This window comes from Synchiropus splendidus, chromosome 10 (assembly GCF_027744825.2).
Source record: "Synchiropus splendidus isolate RoL2022-P1 chromosome 10, RoL_Sspl_1.0, whole genome shotgun sequence".
Classification (NCBI taxonomy): domain Eukaryota; kingdom Metazoa; phylum Chordata; class Actinopteri; order Syngnathiformes; family Callionymidae; genus Synchiropus; species Synchiropus splendidus.
Window position 1 is genome coordinate 1,543,289 of NC_071343.1, and position 18,394 is coordinate 1,561,682.

General features: G+C 45.2%; 2 protein-coding genes and 1 long non-coding RNA gene across 7 annotated transcripts; 1 reads left to right on the forward strand and 2 right to left on the reverse strand.

Annotated features, from left to right (window-relative positions):
* Positions 1-28: 28 nt before the first annotated feature.
* rab9a (RAB9A, member RAS oncogene family) lies at positions 29-2,101 on the reverse strand. Of its 3 annotated transcripts, none has more exons than XM_053877949.1 (3): positions 1,919-2,101; positions 1,561-1,661; positions 29-1,471 (listed from the first exon to the last, which is right to left on the reverse strand). In XM_053877949.1, exon 3 carries the CDS (start codon positions 1,446-1,448, stop codon positions 840-842), a length of 609 nt encoding a protein of 202 aa, XP_053733924.1. In that variant the 5' UTR covers positions 1,449-1,471; positions 1,561-1,661; positions 1,919-2,101; the 3' UTR covers positions 29-839. The 3 variants fall into 3 exon arrangements, with proteins under 3 accessions (XP_053733924.1, XP_053733922.1, XP_053733923.1); XM_053877947.1 differs by having other exon boundaries at positions 29-1,483; XM_053877948.1 differs by having other exon boundaries at positions 29-1,503.
* On the forward strand, positions 1,645-4,643 carry LOC128766376 (uncharacterized). The gene is made up of 3 exons (XR_008415983.1): positions 1,645-2,175; positions 2,831-2,972; positions 4,141-4,643. It is a non-coding gene; the product is annotated as an uncharacterized LOC128766376 (long non-coding RNA).
* egfl6 (EGF-like-domain, multiple 6) lies at positions 3,702-13,546 on the reverse strand. Of its 3 annotated transcripts, XM_053877931.1 has the most exons (14): positions 13,380-13,546; positions 12,300-12,729; positions 10,470-10,576; positions 10,167-10,259; positions 9,593-9,712; positions 9,386-9,505; positions 8,893-9,027; positions 8,702-8,824; positions 7,647-7,709; positions 6,431-6,619; positions 4,598-4,672; positions 4,436-4,531; positions 4,116-4,378; positions 3,702-4,024 (listed from the first exon to the last, which is right to left on the reverse strand). In XM_053877931.1, the coding sequence occupies exons 2-14, from the start codon at positions 12,365-12,367 to the stop codon at positions 3,920-3,922; spliced, it is 1,557 nt and encodes a 518-aa protein (XP_053733906.1). In that variant the 5' UTR covers positions 12,368-12,729; positions 13,380-13,546; the 3' UTR covers positions 3,702-3,919. The 3 variants fall into 3 exon arrangements, with proteins under 3 accessions (XP_053733906.1, XP_053733907.1, XP_053733905.1); XM_053877932.1 differs by lacking the exon at positions 7,647-7,709 and having other exon boundaries at positions 6,419-6,619; XM_053877930.1 differs by lacking the exon at positions 13,380-13,546 and having other exon boundaries at positions 6,419-6,619; positions 12,300-12,781.
* Between the last annotated feature and the right edge of the window lie 4,848 nt (positions 13,547-18,394).

Genomic DNA, 18,394 nt, shown 5'->3' on the forward strand with positions numbered 1-18,394 from the left:
AATGAAAAATGACACATTTATTCAGATTTATTTGATTTATTGACAGCAAAACAATTGAGTTTTTTTTTTTCTGAACAGAATTTGATTAAAATAACCAGTTTAATAAAACGGGATCATCTGCTTTTTGTTATGAATTGATTTAAGTATTCTATATGTTAACATACAACTGCATAAATAGTGGGATGTTAATGGAAATTTTAAACGTTTAAGAAGTAATGTAATAACACTTTTCTTTCAATCAAAATAGTTTTTTTTACATGTATTCCACTGACAAAAATTCTCATGTTTTTTATTTATTCCGCACTCCATAAGAAAATTTGCTCATTCATTTGAATCAGACAACATTGAGAGGAAAGATACTAACCAGAGTCCCATCACACTGTTAGTAAGCGTTCTATAAGAGTTCTACAAATGTTTCCAGAAGCTTGAAACTGCCGACTGCCATGCATGTTGATCTGGTTTGCATCAGGAAGCAGAGAGGTACGATCGTCATTAGAGCTGTAGCTTTCAGTCCATTCACAGAAATCAGGTTGTTAAGCTGCTGAAAAATCCAATATACATTTATGTCTCTACATCTAAACATACAAGCCGCCACTTCTTGACACTACTGTGTAGTATGCATCCACAGATTGATCTTTTAAAAGTGAAGTTTGTTAATGATTCCTATTGACATGTCGTCGCTGTGTTTTGTTCCCGTGCTCCTCCAAAGCCTGACCTTCGAACTGTAGTAAATGTGAAGGAGTGATTCAGCATTATTTTATATCGGTAAGATCACAGTCAGCTCCAGTTCATGTCACCTGATTTACATAAAATGTAAATGTGGAGAGCAAAATGGGATGTTAAGAGCAGCACGCGGCCGCAGAACGTGGCTTTCTATGGAGCTTGACAGTGTCTGTGGGGATCAGGTGGTCCGTTCTCTCGTCCATCGCCAAAACCCTGCGCACCGCTTCCTCGAAAGCCGTTGCTACGTTGGTGGCATCCTTGGCACTGGTCTCATAGTAAGGATAGTCCCCGTTCTCCTTGCACCACTGTTGAGCCTCCTCCGAAGACACCTGTCTCTCAGTCACATCCAGCTTGTTGCCCAAGACCACAAACGGGAACTTTTCTGGTTCCTTGACGTCTGCGTAGTAGATGAACTCTTTCTTCCAGTTGCCCAGGTTGAGGAAGCTCTGGTTGTCGTCCACGCTGAAGGTGAGCAGGCAGCAGTCCGAGCCGCGGTAGAAGGGCGTCCGTAGGCTGCGGAATCGCTCCTGCCCGGCCGTGTCCCAGATCTGCAGGGTCACCTGGTGGCCGTCCACCTCCAGGTCTTTGTTGAGGAACTCCACGCCGATGGTGTGGAAGAGGTGCGCGTCAAACTTGTTGGTGACGTATCGGTTCATGATGGAGCTCTTCCCCACGCCTCCGTCGCCAAGTAGGATGACTTTCAACAGGGATGTTTTGGTTGTCATGGCTCCTCACGCCTCCCACCAGTCTGATGATTCACCTGGTCAGCCGAAAGAAACACTACAGAACCACACACTCGCACACACCTATTCAGGCAGAGGTGCCATTTTGACTCACCCAGATCAAACGTCTCGTGTCCTTGGCTCGTCCAAATCATGTGCTGCCGAATCTGTCCCTGGTCACAGGCTCACTTCCTTCATGTTGATGTGATTATCCAGCTGGAACGCAGGGACAACAGTCGTTTCACTGATAAACAAACGAGGCCACACACAAGTGTCGTTTCGACAGTCATGCTACAAGCTAGCACACAGAACGCCACCAGCGAGTGCCACAGAAAATGAATACACCACGATGAATCCTAGTTTCACGCTGAGCTTCGCTGTGTCCACCGCAGAAACCAAACAACCCCAGCGAAGCTAGCCAGTGATGCTAGTATAGCCATCGCGCTTTGCTCGGGAAATTCAAGAAAAGCTACCTCTACTTCTGGTGCAAGCGGGTCTGCGGAGACAGCGAGGAGTGAATCACAGCAGTGGGAGCCGTGTTCCGTCCTTGGAACAACGGGACAATTCGTTTCCTGGAAGCTCCGACGGATCCTGCTAACGCAGCTAGCTCCTCGCAGGCTAGCCAGGTCGTGTGATCTCCGGGCACGCGCGCAGCTCCGCGGTGTCGCCAGCAGAGGGCGACATTGGTCCGAGAGTCGCCGAGCTAGCACCTAGCATCCACCTGCGATAGGTGAGTAAATGTGAATAACCTGCTGAATGTAGCCCGTTCCACGACTAAGAGGCTGTAAATATTAGGATATTAAGAGGTTCTTAGGCTTCGTGTTGCCAAACCCTTTACCTATATCTCACTTGGGCGCAGTTCAACAACTCTTCTGAGCAAGTTTTTATGTAACACAAAGATTCACAGGGCTGCGTCCGTTTTCTTTCACGAGGTTTCAAAACGGTTCAGTGAAACGCCAGGTGATATTATCGCCGTTACTTTCTCTGCATCTTAAATTTGGTCATGGGGAAGGACGAAAGCGGTTCTAGTGTCGGGGTTGAAGACATTTTGGTGCTGAGGTATTATAAAACTAGGATAACATTGGCGGGAAGCATCACTGTGGCGTGGCATTATAAGCTTTAAAATTTCAATTTCTTTGGGGAAATATCTGGGTAACACGTCTATGAATAAAAAGCTATGTCGAATATGTCTTATTTATTGGTTTTTGAGGGACCAGACGAACCGGAAATTAGCATTTCATCTAGAACTAATCACTTTTCTTTAACATTTTATTATAGTTGCGTTAGGAAATGCAGTCAGGGGGAATGAAAGGGAAAAACCAAACAATTTCCAAATATATTGAATGATGACTAAAACACTGTTTTTTTGTTTTGTTTTTTTGTAGTTTTGCTCTGACATGAGGGCCGCATTGTTCTGCTGGCCTCATCGGACCGGGACCTTCAGCATGCACTGGGGCCGGGAGTGAGGCGGCCGGGATGAGGATCAGCACCTCCAAGTCTGTGGCCATGGTTCTCGACCGGAATAAGGTGGTTTGCTCTCTCCGGGTCGGTGGAGAGTTCTTGCCCCAAGTGGTGGCGTTTAAGTGTCTCGGGGTCTTGTTCTCGAGTGAGGGAAAAGGGGAGCGTGAGATTGATAGACGGGTTGGTGCAGCGGCAGCAGTGATGCGGTCGCTGTATCGGACTGTCGTGGTGAAGAGCTGAGGTGCTAACTAGTTGAAGAAGCCATGAACTTGTGCGCTTGGGATTCTTGTCCATCATGATTGATAAGACGGTGACGACCAGCCTATCACTACTCCCCACAAGGGTGCGCTGGCATGGCGTTCATCTCAGTCCCAGCAGCTCCCCCCCCAACAATGTTTCCTGTTCCCACACTTCTCACAAAAGGTGTGCGTCAGTATTTCTTGGAAGTGCAGTGACCCCAACATGAAACAAGGCCTCTCACCGGGTTGGTTGGATTCAGGCGTTCTTGAAGACACTCCATACGGTTTGGGTTTTAGTTTTACCACGTGTTTTCAGGCTGCTGTAATAAAGTTGACCAAGACAGAGATAATACATTTTCAGTTACCTGGCAGAGTTTCCACCCTTCTTTTTGCGTGTCAGTTTTTTCATCAGTTACATTTTCCCCTCTGCCACCATTTCCTTTGGGATTCAAACATTTCTTTCACATGCCTTCACTTATCTTTTCAGTGATAAGTACAGTATAATTTGATGAGAAATAAGCAACTTCATTAGAAAAAAAACAAGTTTAATGTTGAGATATCACATGAATGCAAAATATACAGGAGCTGTGTACTGATTAATCACATCCGTATATTTCATCATTCTCATCACACGCCATACATCACTATTATTTATTTAACCGACTGCACACAATACTGTTCAAGGACAAACATCTGGATTCCTGAGAGACTCAAATCAGGTGTGAAACGTGCACGAATGGAGCGAAACTTGCTCATGGTTTTTTGTATAAATAGTTAAAAGACAGGACTCCCATCCTCACAGGTTCCTGAGGTCAGTACTACATTGTCCAGCCCGATCTCGCCTCCAACTCCTGTCCCACGCTGAGCTTCAAAGATAACCTGAAAGACATCCCGGTGATTGACGGCTTTATTGTGAAGCTTAAAAAGTGTCACAGGAAATCTGTTATCATCTCAATGATCTGAGACTCACAGAGTGCGGCGCCTCGTCTTTCCAGGTGACGGTGAGAAGCTCCGTCTGCCAGGCCTGATCCCTGCTGCGGTTCTGGTCCCACACGGGGTAGTCGTTGTTGTCCAGCAGCACCCGGAGAGAACCCACGTCACGACCCACGATGCGGTAGTCAAAGGTGAGGCAGAAGCTTCCCTGCTGGGCTCGGTCGCTCAACAGCAACTTCAGTTTTGCCACATCATCCTGCTCGCCCATCAGCCCGTTCACAGACATGTAGTACTCTGCGCCTGAGCAACAACCTTGTGTAAAACTCAAAGAAAGTGGCAGGGTTTTGAGATAATCACCGTTATCATGGTACGCCACACTCCAGTCCATGTCGTCCGTCTTGTCCTGGACCCACTCGCATGCTCCTTGATCGAAGTTGCAGTCCATGATGAACTCTAACATAAAAGGAGATTGTCAAGCCTGATCGGTCACTTGTTGTGAGGGTCTAAAATGGACCATACCTTCTTGAACTGGTGTTATTTCAAGTTCTTTGACTTCAGTTGCAGGTCCAAAGACAGAATCAAAGTCTTCGGGAACTGCACAACAACAACATCAAAATAAACTGAACATGCTGGTTGCTTCTTCTTCAAACATACAATTATTGACGTTTTTTTAGAACGGAGCTGGGGTGTTCTACAAGCAGGTGCTGACCTGCCTCGCTGTCACATACATCCCGAGACTTAACTATAACTCCAGGATACAGCCTCCTAGCATTTCGAAAGAACAAACCTCCCCCCTCCCTTCAGTCAGTCAGAGGAGTGACAGCTGGGGTTATTGAACCTGCGCCCTCAGAGCTGGCCGCTGTGAGAGGGGGCTCGAGTGCTGATGACAGACTTTCCTTCGAGGAGTGAAGTCTGTTTGCACAACAGCTGTTTTGGGCAAAACATAATAAAAGGCTGGGAAATCTGCCTGTCTGTTCCCTCCTCCTGGAGGTGGGAAGTACAGCCAGGATGAGTTGTGAGCCTCCACATGCCACAGGAGCTGAATTCCTTCCTGCAGGTGATGGATGACACGGGGCCTGTTCTCTCTTGCTGTCTCAGACGCCAGTGTTTCCATGACTGGTGAATGGAAGCAGCACTTTCATTTTCACCCCCCCGAGTGAAATGTTCAATATACAAGACGCTGTAGACGCTAGAGGCATCAAAGAGCAGTACTGGCTGGTTCCTGCCGGATGATTAATGACACTCAGCTTTGTACAATTTTGGTGAAGTTCAATTTTCAAGCTCTGCTTAAATGTAAGGTTGAGTCTGAGGCAGAAGCTCTGGCTGTGTAAGAGCTGCAGGCGTGGAGCGTCTGCCATTGCTGTTGTTCTTGTCGCTGTTTCCATTTTGTAAACTTCAGATGAGTAAATCTTGGTAAATAGAAACATTTCATAACCTGCGAGTGACGGTGAGATCTGATTACTGAAGGTAAAAAAATGCTGATCAGACCTTCATAGTTTGCCCAAAGACGCCTCAAAATCATGCAGTGAACTTGCTTGCCTGAAGTTTCCACCACTCGCGACACATTTCCTTCTTCCTCCACCTCCACCTCTCTAGATCATCCTATTATGTTCACCACATCCATCAACCTCTTTGGTTGTCTTGCTCTTCTCCCAACACCTTCCAGCAGCCAAAATGCAGTTTGAAGGTGGGAAACTATTGAGCATGTATATCCATTGTCAGTCCATGGCTTGTGTATCTGCTTGGGATAGTCTGAATAGCTCTCTGAGGGCTGGATGGAAGTTGCTTGCTTGCCCTGCTTTGGATGTTTAATTGTGGAGCTGTCGAGGTAAAACTCCCTCCGGTTGTAAAAATCTTGCCTCTTGTAGTAATGGCAGTACGATTCCACCCCGTGACATCAGGAACAGACAGCAAAGTTCGTCATGATGAATCTCCCTCTGCTTCCACATCAATAAAGTCAGCGTGATGGTCTGTAACTGATTTCCAGGCCTGCACACTTATTCACACTCTGGTGTCAGCAATGTCAACGTCTTGCTCATGAACATGTCAGCTAGAGGAAACGTGAACCTTATTAGATGACCTGTGTGTTCTTAGAATCCCTGGAGCAAAACCAATGCTAGGCTTGTATCTGTTACTTCAAACCATCTGAGAAGAATCACTGAGGCCTCTGAGGTCACCGAGAACATGAATCAACAAGCCCCCTTTTATCTCCGGTCAGAGGCCAAGACCCTGATCAGTGTTTGGTTCCACTGTTCTATCTGGGTTAACTGGGTTCAGATGCTGTCAAGACTCGACCTCAGCAGATGAATACATATTCCATATGTACAAGAATTGACTTACTGAAAACGTCACCTCGCTGGTTGAGCTGGTTGTCCTCTTCATCGTTCTCTTCCTCCTCCTGCGGGAATTCAGTTGCGGCACCAATGTAAACTTCCCCTTCATAGTCAAATGGCTGCTGGCGGACTGCAGGAGGCGGCGTGGCGGCTGGTTCAGGGATGATGTTTTTGATGTCTTCGGGTCTTGCTTGTGAGTCTGGAATGGCTTCAGGAGAGCAGAGCACTCTCATTTACAGGGTTGTTTTTACATGCTTGGACTTCCTTTTTCAAATCACGAGTGATGCACGGGCCAACTAGAGCGTCCCAAGTCATGCGGGTATCATCATGAGTCTCGCTCATCTGTGAACATGCTGAGGTTTCCAGCCCTAAAAGCCTGTGTGTTTAGCAAAAACATTTCCAGCCAAAAGCATCAAGAATAGTGACACTTCATCATCAGGGTTTGTTTGTGAAGGCTTCAAACTTCTTCTTGACCCTTTGTCATAAACTAGCACTCAAGAAATCGAGCGTTTGTGAAGCTCATTATATTCACTTAATTGAAATGAGGTAATGTGCCGATGTGAACCAGATGTGGAACAGCACGGCCCGTGGGCCACATGCGGACTGGTGCCTGCATTTTTTCGGACCCGATGATGGCTGTGAGTCTGTGCCATGTTCTCAAAGTTGTAGGTTCTATTCACAAAATGTATTGCTGTTATGAGTACAAATAAATATTTTCAGTGGTGGTGTTATAAAACCTTCCATCACACTTTTATTCATATAATCATTATATACATATTTTAAAATGATTGTGTTGTATCATCACAACATTTGTCTTGTGTCCATGGCTGAAAAAGAAATGTATTTTTAAAACATCAGATTAATTTCTCTGTTTCTTCTTGTCTTCTAATCAGAGATGAGAGAGCAAAAGCGCCTTATAAAATAATTGGGTTTCAGCGGCAGTGCCACTGTAGAGTGTGGCCCTTTGAGTGATTTCAGTTGGATTGCACTGAAGCCATTGCTTTCCTCACACACGTTAGTGGTTTGAAATTTGATCTTGCCTCTGAGTGAGTGTGGCTGTAGGTCCAAAGTTGAACAATACAGTGTGGGTTCACTCATTCTAATGCTTGAAAGTGTTTTGAAATAGTCAACAAGTTCTTCAGAGCCTTCACACACCCTCATGTTGAAGTGAAACGAATGCTCTGATGGGGTGGCGTGTTAGCGGAAGCAGGGTCTTGGATTCCACACAGTCTCACCATTCAGGAAATCATCTGCACTGCCTTTGTCGCCGTCCCAGGGCCTCTGATAAAACGGCTTGACTACAAAAACATAAAGGCACTTGCATTTACAACCTGAGCCCACATAGAGAGAAAGGAACGCCACTGGTGAGGTTACCAAGTGTTGTAACTTCCTCAAACCTGTGTGTGCGTATTTACACAGGTGGGCTGGCCAAGTAGCGCCGGCGGCAGGCTGCAGGAAGTATGCAGTTCCTGTTGGCTCTCACATTGGCTGAGAATTGTTGTGCGATCAGTGACATGAAGAGTTTGGTTGCAGAATTAAGTACAGGATTATAGCTTGTAGCTACTCGCACCAACTTTCCCAACACAGGTCTGCGGTGGAGTTTCCATGCCTCTCACTGCTCCGCTCTTTATTCCTTCCGTATGGTTAACCCATTTTTGATAGTCACGTGATAAACCCCGACAGCTCCAACTCTTGATTGACTTCAAGTTGTTTGTCTTATAAAGCCAACAAATGAGTATAGATGAATGTTCCCCAGGTCGGTGACCAAAAGAACAAGATCTTGGATACAGCTTTAGAGTTTCCTCCATATGGTAGCTTGACTCTCGCGTTTAGACAAGTTGAAGAGCTTGTTCGTCTGGTAGTGAGCCAGATGAAACTCCTGTTCTGCTGTTCTGAGAGAAGCCGGTCTTCTAGTGAGCCTCCTGTTGGCGGAGGTCGTCAGAGCAGTTGTTAAAAGGGAAACGACATCCAAGAGACAAAGTGGAGAGTGTGTCTCTTGGATGTCGTGAGAATTCTTTTCCCCAAAAGAGTTGGAAGAGGAGGGCAAAGGTTAGCAGGGTTTCCCGCAGAAAGTCTGTCTGTGTGACGACCAGGAGATTGTCAAGCTGTCGTCGAGAGAGAGTGCCTGAGAGCTTTCAAGATATTTGTAGATTTGTGTCTGCTAATGAAAGGGGTAGTTTTTATCAGCCTTAACATTATAGCACCGTGGGAAGCCTGGCTGCGCCTCTCGACTTCTGCAACAGTGACCTAACCTTAGAAAAACAGCCTCCTTGACAGTGCGTAGTCTCACCTGTGCATTCAAATCCATTTCCTCTGAAGCCAGAGTTACACTTGCACTTGTAGGACCCCTGAGTGTTCACGCAGGTAGCGTGTTGGCTGCATTTGTGGGTGCCAGATTGACACTCATCCAGATCTGCAAAGACGGTAGATTATTTGAGTCTGAATGAAGTGTCTTATGTATTAGGCTCAGGTGCACCTTACCGACACAGTCGTATTTGCCGTTGACGTATTTCAAATCGTAGCCATCCTGACACTTGCAGTAGTAGCTGCCGAACGTGTTGACGCACTGTCTGTTGTACGGGCAGAGGTTCTTCCCTGTGACACATTCATCGATATCTGCCGAGACACAGCAGAGTGTTGTACTATCATCATCATTTATAAATCATTGTGACCGCATGTAGCTTCAGGCCATCGGCTGGAAAATGAAAATATGAATCAAGAGCATATCTCTAGGCCTTTCAGCGTCCATTCCACTTCTGGCACCATGTCTCACACGTGTCCTAAACCAGGAACACAGACCACACTTTGTCACCACGAGGGTTTAACATAGGTGCCCTGGACATTGGTCTCCCTTGTTTTCCACCCAGTGTTGCTGCAATAGTTTACTCAAGCGTTCCCTCTGTCTTGTCTGACGCTTCAAGCCACACAGTGATGGTACAGTCTTTCAGGTTATTTTTGTAACCTGCTCACTCACCAACACACGTCCTCTCATCTTGGCCCAGTTGCAGCCCAGCCGAGGGGCAAAGGCAGCGGATCTCCCCCTGGACTTCCTCGCAGCCGTATTGACAGTGGGAGAGAGAGCAGGTCCTGGAGTCTGTGTGTGGAGGCAGTGGTACAGACATGTCACCGTTATCAATACAAACCTGTCTGGGACTGAAGCAACAAGTGTGCTCGGACTCACTGGCACAGGAGCCATCCGGCATCAGCGTGTAGCCATTCAGGCAGTAGCACTTGTAGCTGCCGTAGGTGTTCATGCAGCGGTGTTCGCACGGTCGAGGTCTGAGGCCGCACTCATTCAGGTCTGAACCCAAGATCAACAAGAAGGCTTCAGTGCTGTTTATGTGCTCTTCAGCAACACCACACCTAACAACAGGCTGTTGATGGAATCCTCCCTACTAATGCTAGAAACTGTGGAGTCATCAGTCCGTCCAAACACACTGTGTTAAGGTCACTTTACTGAACGAGGACTGATCCAGACGCTTTGTTACTCAACGACACATCTGCTTATCTTTACGAAGGACTGATGGCGCCCCAGGGATTTTGACAATCAAGACAACGATCTAGACTCTCTGTTACCTTTGAGTCTATGTGTGTGGTCAGAATGTGGAACACTGTGACTGACAGCTCACAGCTTTTCTACCTTTGTGTTCGTCACAAAGTGGCATCTTCGTTTAGGACAAATGAGCCTTTCGAGGGCAACATGATGGATGCCCTGGCACTTCATCTGGCCACTCGTAGTTTGACAGCCGGCTCACCTTGGTTGCAGGTCTTTCCCGTGTATCCCTGGAAACACTTGCATTTGTTGGGTCCGACACACTCGCCATGCTTGCAGCCGAAGTCACACTGAGCTGGTTAAACATTCAACAGGAGAAAATACCACCATAATATCAGACAATGATGGACGGCAGTCAAGCCACAGACTTCTATTTTCAAACCACACTCAAGGTTTTCCAATCTAGCCAGCCACGGAAAGTCCCGCTCTGGTTTTCATTAGCGAAGGCTTTACATCTGATTTTAAAACTAGGGTAAATTACAGGCGCGCATACTTTGATTTGTACCTTCACACTGTCCTTTGCTGTTCTTCTTCCAGCCATAGCAACACTCCAGTCTGTTGCCATAGCGACACACACCTGGTTGGCTTCCAGTAAAGACTTGTCGGTGCTGCCTTTGAAGAAAGTGGAAGGTAATAAGTGTTATTTCACTCTTTATTCAATGAAACGTGGAACTGCAGTGAGTGAGAAGGAGGCTCTTGTTGATGGATGTACGTGTAGGAAACACCACCTTTCACCTCTCACCTTGTGCCAGATAAAAACACCCTCTTCCTGTAGCTGACATGTCAACATATAAAAACCATGAGATGATTTGCTCATGTAAAATGAATCACCGCTTCCTGCTGCATAAAACGATCCCCATTTCCTCAATCTAATTAAACAGTGGGGTTCTCTACGCATCCGGGATCCAAGCGTGGCTCCACAGAGACTGGAGGAATCTGAGAGATCAACCAGAATAGCCGAGTCAGGGGGGACCCCTCTCAGTGTGACAGGTGCTCGTCTGCTATTAGCGTTCGTGTGCCACTTTTAGTGACATACTGTCTGGCCTTGACATTGAATACACACCATCTAACACACACAAGGAGAGAATGCTGTGTTTGACATATCAAACACGAAATATGTCACATAAATGTGGCAAAACTGAATCAGGAAGACAGTGGACTAGTAGCTTCCTCTGAGGTTGAGTTCCACCTCTGGACCTACGAGGCTTCTGGACTGATATACATCAGAGGTTCATCACCAGTGAAACAAACACTTGCGATCTGCTTCCATTGGTCCTGAGAACATTCTCCTAATTGAAATAGTGCTGCTGTTATTTTAGTTTTTGTCGTAAGTAGGTCATGTTCTGGTCACTGTAGTCTTAGTAAGCAACAACATCTGAAACTGACGTGGTACACCAGGAAGTCCTGGGAAACAAACAAGTGCTGTGTTGACATGGTTAACTAGGAAGTCGACAATGATAATTGTGCTGCTCCTCCGTTGTCACTTTTGTTTGTTTTGTTTTGTTTCACAATGCTAATGGTGAATTGCAAATCCATTTTGCTAATGTAAAACTATTAACCGACTACTGCATAACTTAGCGTGATTGAACTTTTCATTCCAATTGCAAATATTGTTCTCTAGGAAGTAAGGAAAGAAGGAGAATTATAAAGGGATGGACGTCAGTGTGATGCTAGCTAGGAGTGGATAAAGGTATGGATCAAATGAAGGGAGTCAGGTGGGAAAAAAATATGGAGAAGAACTAAAGGTTGGAGTTGAGGGTGAAGCGTGGCAGAAGGGCAGAGGAATAAAAGGACAGATTTAGTGGAATTAGTCATTCAGAAAGTCTGACTGTGTCATGTGATGGATTGATATGTTAAATGTGGGAAGGGTGAAGAAGATGAATCGAGGTTTGAGGGAGTGGAGTTCAAGTTGAAACCAAGGAGGTTTGACTGAAGGAAGGGGATAAGAGGTCAAGCAGGGTTGATGGTAAAAGACAGAAATTCAGAAGAGATGGAGGGAAGAGGTAGACAAGAGAGGGGAGGGAGCAGAAGAAATAAAAGATGGGAACGTAAAAAATTGATGGTGAAAGAAAAGAAAGCAAAGGAATGTGGCAATGCTGACTCAGCAAAGCAATGAGGCTAGATTGCTCCAGGTGTGTGCAAGAGCACAGAAGAAATGTTGATATTTAAAGACTGGCAAGTGGATGGGCTGGTGGACGAGTCCTCAGTTACCATCTCCTATCTGACCTTACATACATGTGCTACTGGAGAGAACGGTTTTCTGATTCAGTCACTCAAGTTTAAATGACAAAGGTCTCTTTAAAGTAACTCGGTGCTATGTGGAGTAAAGACTTACCTGTGAGCTGAGGATGAGGAAACATGAAGCACCAGCAGCAGAAGGCTGAACACAGGTAACGGCCTCATGGTTGCTGTCCTGCAGACTGTGAAATCAAAGCTCTTCCCTGCTGCACTTGTTGAAGTAATCTCAGACTCCTGGTGCCGACGCTCATAAAACTGCTTCGGTTAGCAGCAGCTATCAGATCTGGTGGAATGTCATGGGCTTCCAACAAAAATCCCAAAGTTGAGCCTCGCTGTGAGAAGAAAATCCTCCTGCTGCAGCCGCGGTCTTCAAAGTCCCATAATTTGCTCTGTGGTGCTCCTGGCCTGTGCAAATTGCAGGAGTGGGTTGACACTGTGGGAAATGACACGGCACTTTGAGGGAGAGGACTTTGAGGAGTAGGGGTGGCTTTGAGAGCGGGGGGTGTTTTCGGGGTGCTTTCTCTCCGCTGAAACTCAAGACAAACCACAACAAATTCTTACTCTGGGTCTGGATTTGTTTCCTTCAAATCCCGGTGATCCCACCTCTGACTGAGCAGAGCAAACATTTGCTGCCAGAAGCTTTTTTTTTTTTGGATAATTAGCTGCATCAGCTAATTGCAGCGTGAGACGAGCACAGGCCTGTCATTAGCAGCTGCTGCCCGCTTTGATGTTGCTCTCGCAGGTAGCACATAAAGCCGCGGCTCGGGCACCGGCGCTTATTCTGGGCGCGCCAATAAAAACATTTCATAGCTTTTAAAGTGCACGCCGACATCTGGTTCTGTGTACCCTGGAAGTGGAGAAGGCACGGCTCTGATTTGTGGAAACACTCCCCACCCCGACAGTTTGTGGCACATAACTTGTTTTCAGCAGTGAAATTGTTTTTTGATGTCTCATTAGTCAGAGTCCAGTCGAGTTGTGAAGCACAGCGTGATCGCCACACACGCAGATCTAGATAAAATGATGCGCTATGAGTCCTCTGGTGAGGAATATCCGCATGTCTGGGAGCTACGTAATAGCTACATAACTTTAGCAAGAACTAGTAACTCTAGAGCTGTGCAAGGTGTAGGGAAGTTGTGCACTTGAAGAAGAAAAGTCTTCTTTGTTGAACGTGGTGTACCTGTCCAGTTTGCTGAGCAGCTGTAGATCTCTGCTGGTTAGCAGTAGGTAGCACTCCACACAGGAGGTGGTGAATCTGTCCACATCTCCTGCGTGCTCCTCCTCATATCAGCTCGGTTCTCTGCCCCAGAGGATCACAGTGAAAAGAAAGAGAAAGACAAGAGTGTCCTGAGGTGCCACACTGGTGAATGAGTCTTCACCAATCAATTCCACATGTTTATGAAACTTAAGAGACTGTAGCCTGCCTTTACGACCTGACCTTTTCTTGTGTTTTGCTTCATGCACTTTGATATGGAGTAATAGCTGAACTTTGTCTTGTAAAGAAAGTTGTTATTGCAGAAAAGAATGACCTTGTTCCTGGATAATTATTTTCAATGCTGTTATTAAAACCGAGATAAAGATCCATTCCTTTCTTCTTTTTTTTCACACTTAAATGGCTCTATTGTTGTTGTATCACTGCAGGATGGTGTGGGTAATGTCCCCTAATGTGGCTAGTTGATCGACATTTAAAAAGCCATGGCAGTAAAAGACAAAAATGTAGCCTGCACGTATGTGGACAGGGGGGTCTAAGTATCTGGTCTTTCCTTGGCGAATTAATTCACCAATCTCTTTTTGATTCCCATTTTCGATCCCATATTTCATGACATTATCTCCTTTGCATGTGAACAGGGGCTGTAGTGGAACGCACTGTAGTGGAAACATCTCCATCTAGTGGTGGAAGAGCAGGCCCTTCTGTGGCAGTTTGACACACATGCACGAAAGCCTCACTAAATCTGCAGGCCAGAGCGGAATTTTTATTCCTCATGGACACTCATGCACATTGCATCTTCACAGAGAGTTAACTGATGGGTTCATTGTTAGCACTTAAATGAGTGGGTCCACTGATCATTTGACCTGCAGAACTTCCACTGGTCTCTGTTCACACCTTCAAGCTCTTGAGAAGATTTGTATCTGGTACAGTATAAGTTTTAAGCATCAGAAGTGCTGATACGAAACTAGTTTCAGTTCTGGTTGCTGCACTCTGCACTCACTGGATGGAAAATGACAGTTACAGTTCAGAAACTAAGACATACGCTCGTCTTGCTTCACTCTTCACAACCACATGACTGTGGTCACCCCAGGTTCCCACTCAGGAGAACTTGCTTTTTCTTCAGACACCTGATAGTAAAAACACTTTTAAACAGGAAACAAACCGGTGAGTCACATCAAGGGAATGTTGCAAAAAACATTTCCAAGACCTCTGACTGCTCTCTTTGCCATCCTGAAGGAGGAGACAAAGAGTATGTCGATTACATTTTTATGAAAGCTGATTTACTTGAACATGAAATATTTCCGAGGTAAATCTACCATCGGTTGTTGCATGTGCATAGAGCCCAGATATTGATATGATGATGTCAGACATTCAAGTATGAGTGTTGTAATCGTTTCCCTCTGTGCTTCTGAGGGTTGCAGGTACAAGAAATGACTTTTCTCAGCTGGGTGTCTCGAAGCTTAGTCTTCCAGAAGAGACTTGGACTTGAACATCTGCTTGTCTATATGGGGAGAAGCTGTTTATCTTGTTGAGATGTCTCCTGGACCAGTGAGATGTTCTGGAGAGGAGAGGCGATGTCTCTCAGTTGACCTGAGTCCGACAGTGTTCCTCCTGAGGAGTTGGAGGAGGTTTTCTCCAGACTGAAGTCTGGGCCTCTCTGCATGGGTGTTTGACATCATTGTTGCTGAGCTCTGCTGTTGGCTCGCTATAGAGAACGTGTGGTCCCCGGGATGCACCTACTGTTGCTTTCGATAAGTGATCAATTGTGTTCATTTTGGAATTGCTTCTTCCTGCCGCATGCTCTGACCTCTATCCGCCACTAGATGCCCCTCTTTCTGTATATTCACCGGTGACATGCTCTCCGCGACACAAACGCGAACACCACATTTTAGGTGAGTTTGGGATTTTTAACTCAAATTCACACCATCACACTTTGATGTTGGTTGCTGGTGTTTCCTCGCCCCGACACTTGGCCCCCCACCCCTGCCTCTTCATGACCTCTGACACTGAGACTTTTGACTATAAAAGGATAGAAAGTACTTCTGAAGCTGATGTTCGACCACATCCTGCCCGGAGCAGAGATGAGTAACAAACTCAGTGTGTTGCTTCTTGAATGCACAGAACAGCACGGGAGTCAGCTTATTAGCTCGCAAACCGGTTATGAAAGTAAATCTAGAAGAGTTTACTTGGTTGAAAGACAAGGGTGCTGTCACTTGTGTTGAGATCACTTTATGGCACTTATTGTATGTGACCTGTAAACAGAGCCCAGCTGAAATGTTACGCAATAACGGACTCCCTGGAGGTGGGTTTGTTGAGACGCCGTGAGAGAGCTGGTGCTGGGTGTGGCACACTTGGCTGTAGGCCTCATCTGGAAATCTCAACCCCCCTTCATTACTAATGCAGCGCCGTGTCCTGCTGTCAGGAGGGAGGTTGTGGAGCGGGGGGGACTAATGTTTATCACTTATTAATGTCAGTGCACTCACAAGAGTGTCACACAGATGTGATGATGTCACCAGCTGAAGATCACCTGAGACATATTGACATAATCTTGCGTGAGGTGTTTGTTTTCAGTCTCGGCCTGAGCCAGGCGAAGCGTGGCCTGTGGGCCTCATGAGGCCATTAAGTTGTGTGTCTGAGGTCAGTGTGAGACTAACAGTGGAAATGTACTTTTGGTGCAAATGGTGTCTCTATTGGATTATTTTGGTTACAGCTTTTGAAAGTTAAACTACATCATTGATGAAGTGAAACTTCATTATTGATGATTTCACATTCTACATACTGCATGAACGTACTTGAGTATATTCAAATTTAAAATGAAGTTTTCTTCCACAAATGGCTAATTTTATGTTGGATATTCATTTTCCTATATTTACTCATTTTATTGGAAATCTTAAAGATGTAATTTAGCTTCAATTGTGCAAAACAAAAAGTGATGTCAACATAGTTATGATTATTTATTTTGGAGAGACACTTTATAGTCATGTTTTAAGGAAATTCATTGATGTATATATGCACACTCGGATTTGTTATACCTCTTTGTGAGGACCTCTCATCGGTATAAAGCTTTCAAAACACATGGGCAACCTTAATCTGGACTGAAACCCAATTATAATGACTCAGGTATTTTGAAGCCCTCTTCCTCAAATTGAGGCTTAACCTTATGGGGTCCAGCAAAACAGCCCACACACACATAAAGGCCCCACAAGGAGGTGTTTTCCCCCAAATTAGACCTCGCTAGGATACTCACACACATTCAAACAGCTGAAAGTCAGACGAAAATGAATGCAGATTCTTGTTGCGACCTTTCTTGTGGTCAAGAGTCAAAGGGGAACTTCCCTCTTCCACTTCCTGTCTTATGACAGAATATAGATTCACATTTAGATCCTATCTTGCCGCGATGTCATGAGAGGTGAACACTACTCTGTCCCAGTGATCATGCCTGAGGAAAAGAAAGTACCTGGATTAAGTTTCACTCATGTATAGGAATTCAAGTTATTTCCTCAGTCACTATCACGTCCGTCAAGCCAACTGGTATGATGACAATCGCTTCTAACACTAGTATATTTAGCAGGTTCATGAGTTTGAATGTAGAAAATAAAATAGCAAAACAACCTGTTGAACAACCTGAAAATGCAAATACAAGACTGAGAAAGTGGCGTGAATCTGATGAATCATATGATGAATATGATGTTGATTTATCATACACATGTAAAAATAGCATGAATTAAATGATCACAGATTGAAGACAATAGTCTTACGTATGCATTCTTTGTTTCCAGAAATCAAACCATTTTAGCAGTAGCACAGGTGCACAATGTATGTAATGAAATAAAAATAAGATAAAGAAAATGACAACCACAAAATGTACAGAGGACGGCGGGCTCAGTAGTTTGAGTTGAACATATTCACCAAGTAAAAGGGAGTGAAAGCATTAATTGGCATAGAGGTAGAAGAGTTTTCTGACATGTTTAAAAACTATGTTGTAGAAATTTTAGATCTGTTGATTGTATTGGTATTTGTTTTATGCTTTGGTTTCTAATGGCTTGGTTTTTCCGGACCCACCCTGAAGCTAAAGTGTCAGTCAGTTGTTATTTTTTTGTGAAATAGCTGTCATCAAACTTGAAAAAGCCAACCTATTTGAAGTTGTGATGTTATAATTCCAGCACTCCGACACAGATTCTCACGTTGCATTGTTCCTGATGCTCTAAAGAGCTACTGTTGCCCCTGAACCTTCACAACAGGTTCAACACTGCAGCTAAGAATGTTATTTATGCTTCACAACTGGTTTGTGCTGACTGCCATTACGCAACTATGAACACCTTCAAATGAAGTGCCGGAGCTGAGCTGTTTGGATTGTCACAGTTTTCATGTTTGTGAAAAGCCTGTTAAAAATAGTGACTGTGTTTGTCATGTCATTTGTGCTAAAACTAAGACGATACCTAATGCTGGCTGCCCGTCTGTGTCTGTTGCCTCCGGTCTTTTAAAATGTTGAGCAGTTTTGGATTGTAGAACATTCACCTGTTTTGTCCTGACTTGATCTTTCACCAACCACAGCCTGTTACCAATGTAAACAGCGGCGTTTTTACAAAGGACGGACATGTTACTGCCTGCACTCGCCGCTAAAATTTCCATCTCGTTGAGACACGACTTCAGCCTTACGAGCAGAGCGAGTTCTCAAGATTTCATCAAGCTGTGATCGACAAACAGATGCTGTCGTGATCCCTAGGTGTGCAACGATTCGTGCACGTCATATATTCCTACTCTGCGCACTGATGGCTGATCCTGTTGTCCTGACTCAGAGCCAAGGCTAATATCATCAATAAAAACCTGCTGATGAACACCGTCTGCCAGCACATTTCTGTTAACAGCTGCCTTTGCTTGTTCAGAATGGAGGCGCAGCTCGTTGCCACATCCTGTTGCATAATTCCACTGTGCAACACACACCACTGTTATTTCGACTATCAAACAAGTTCCTGCAGCAGAAG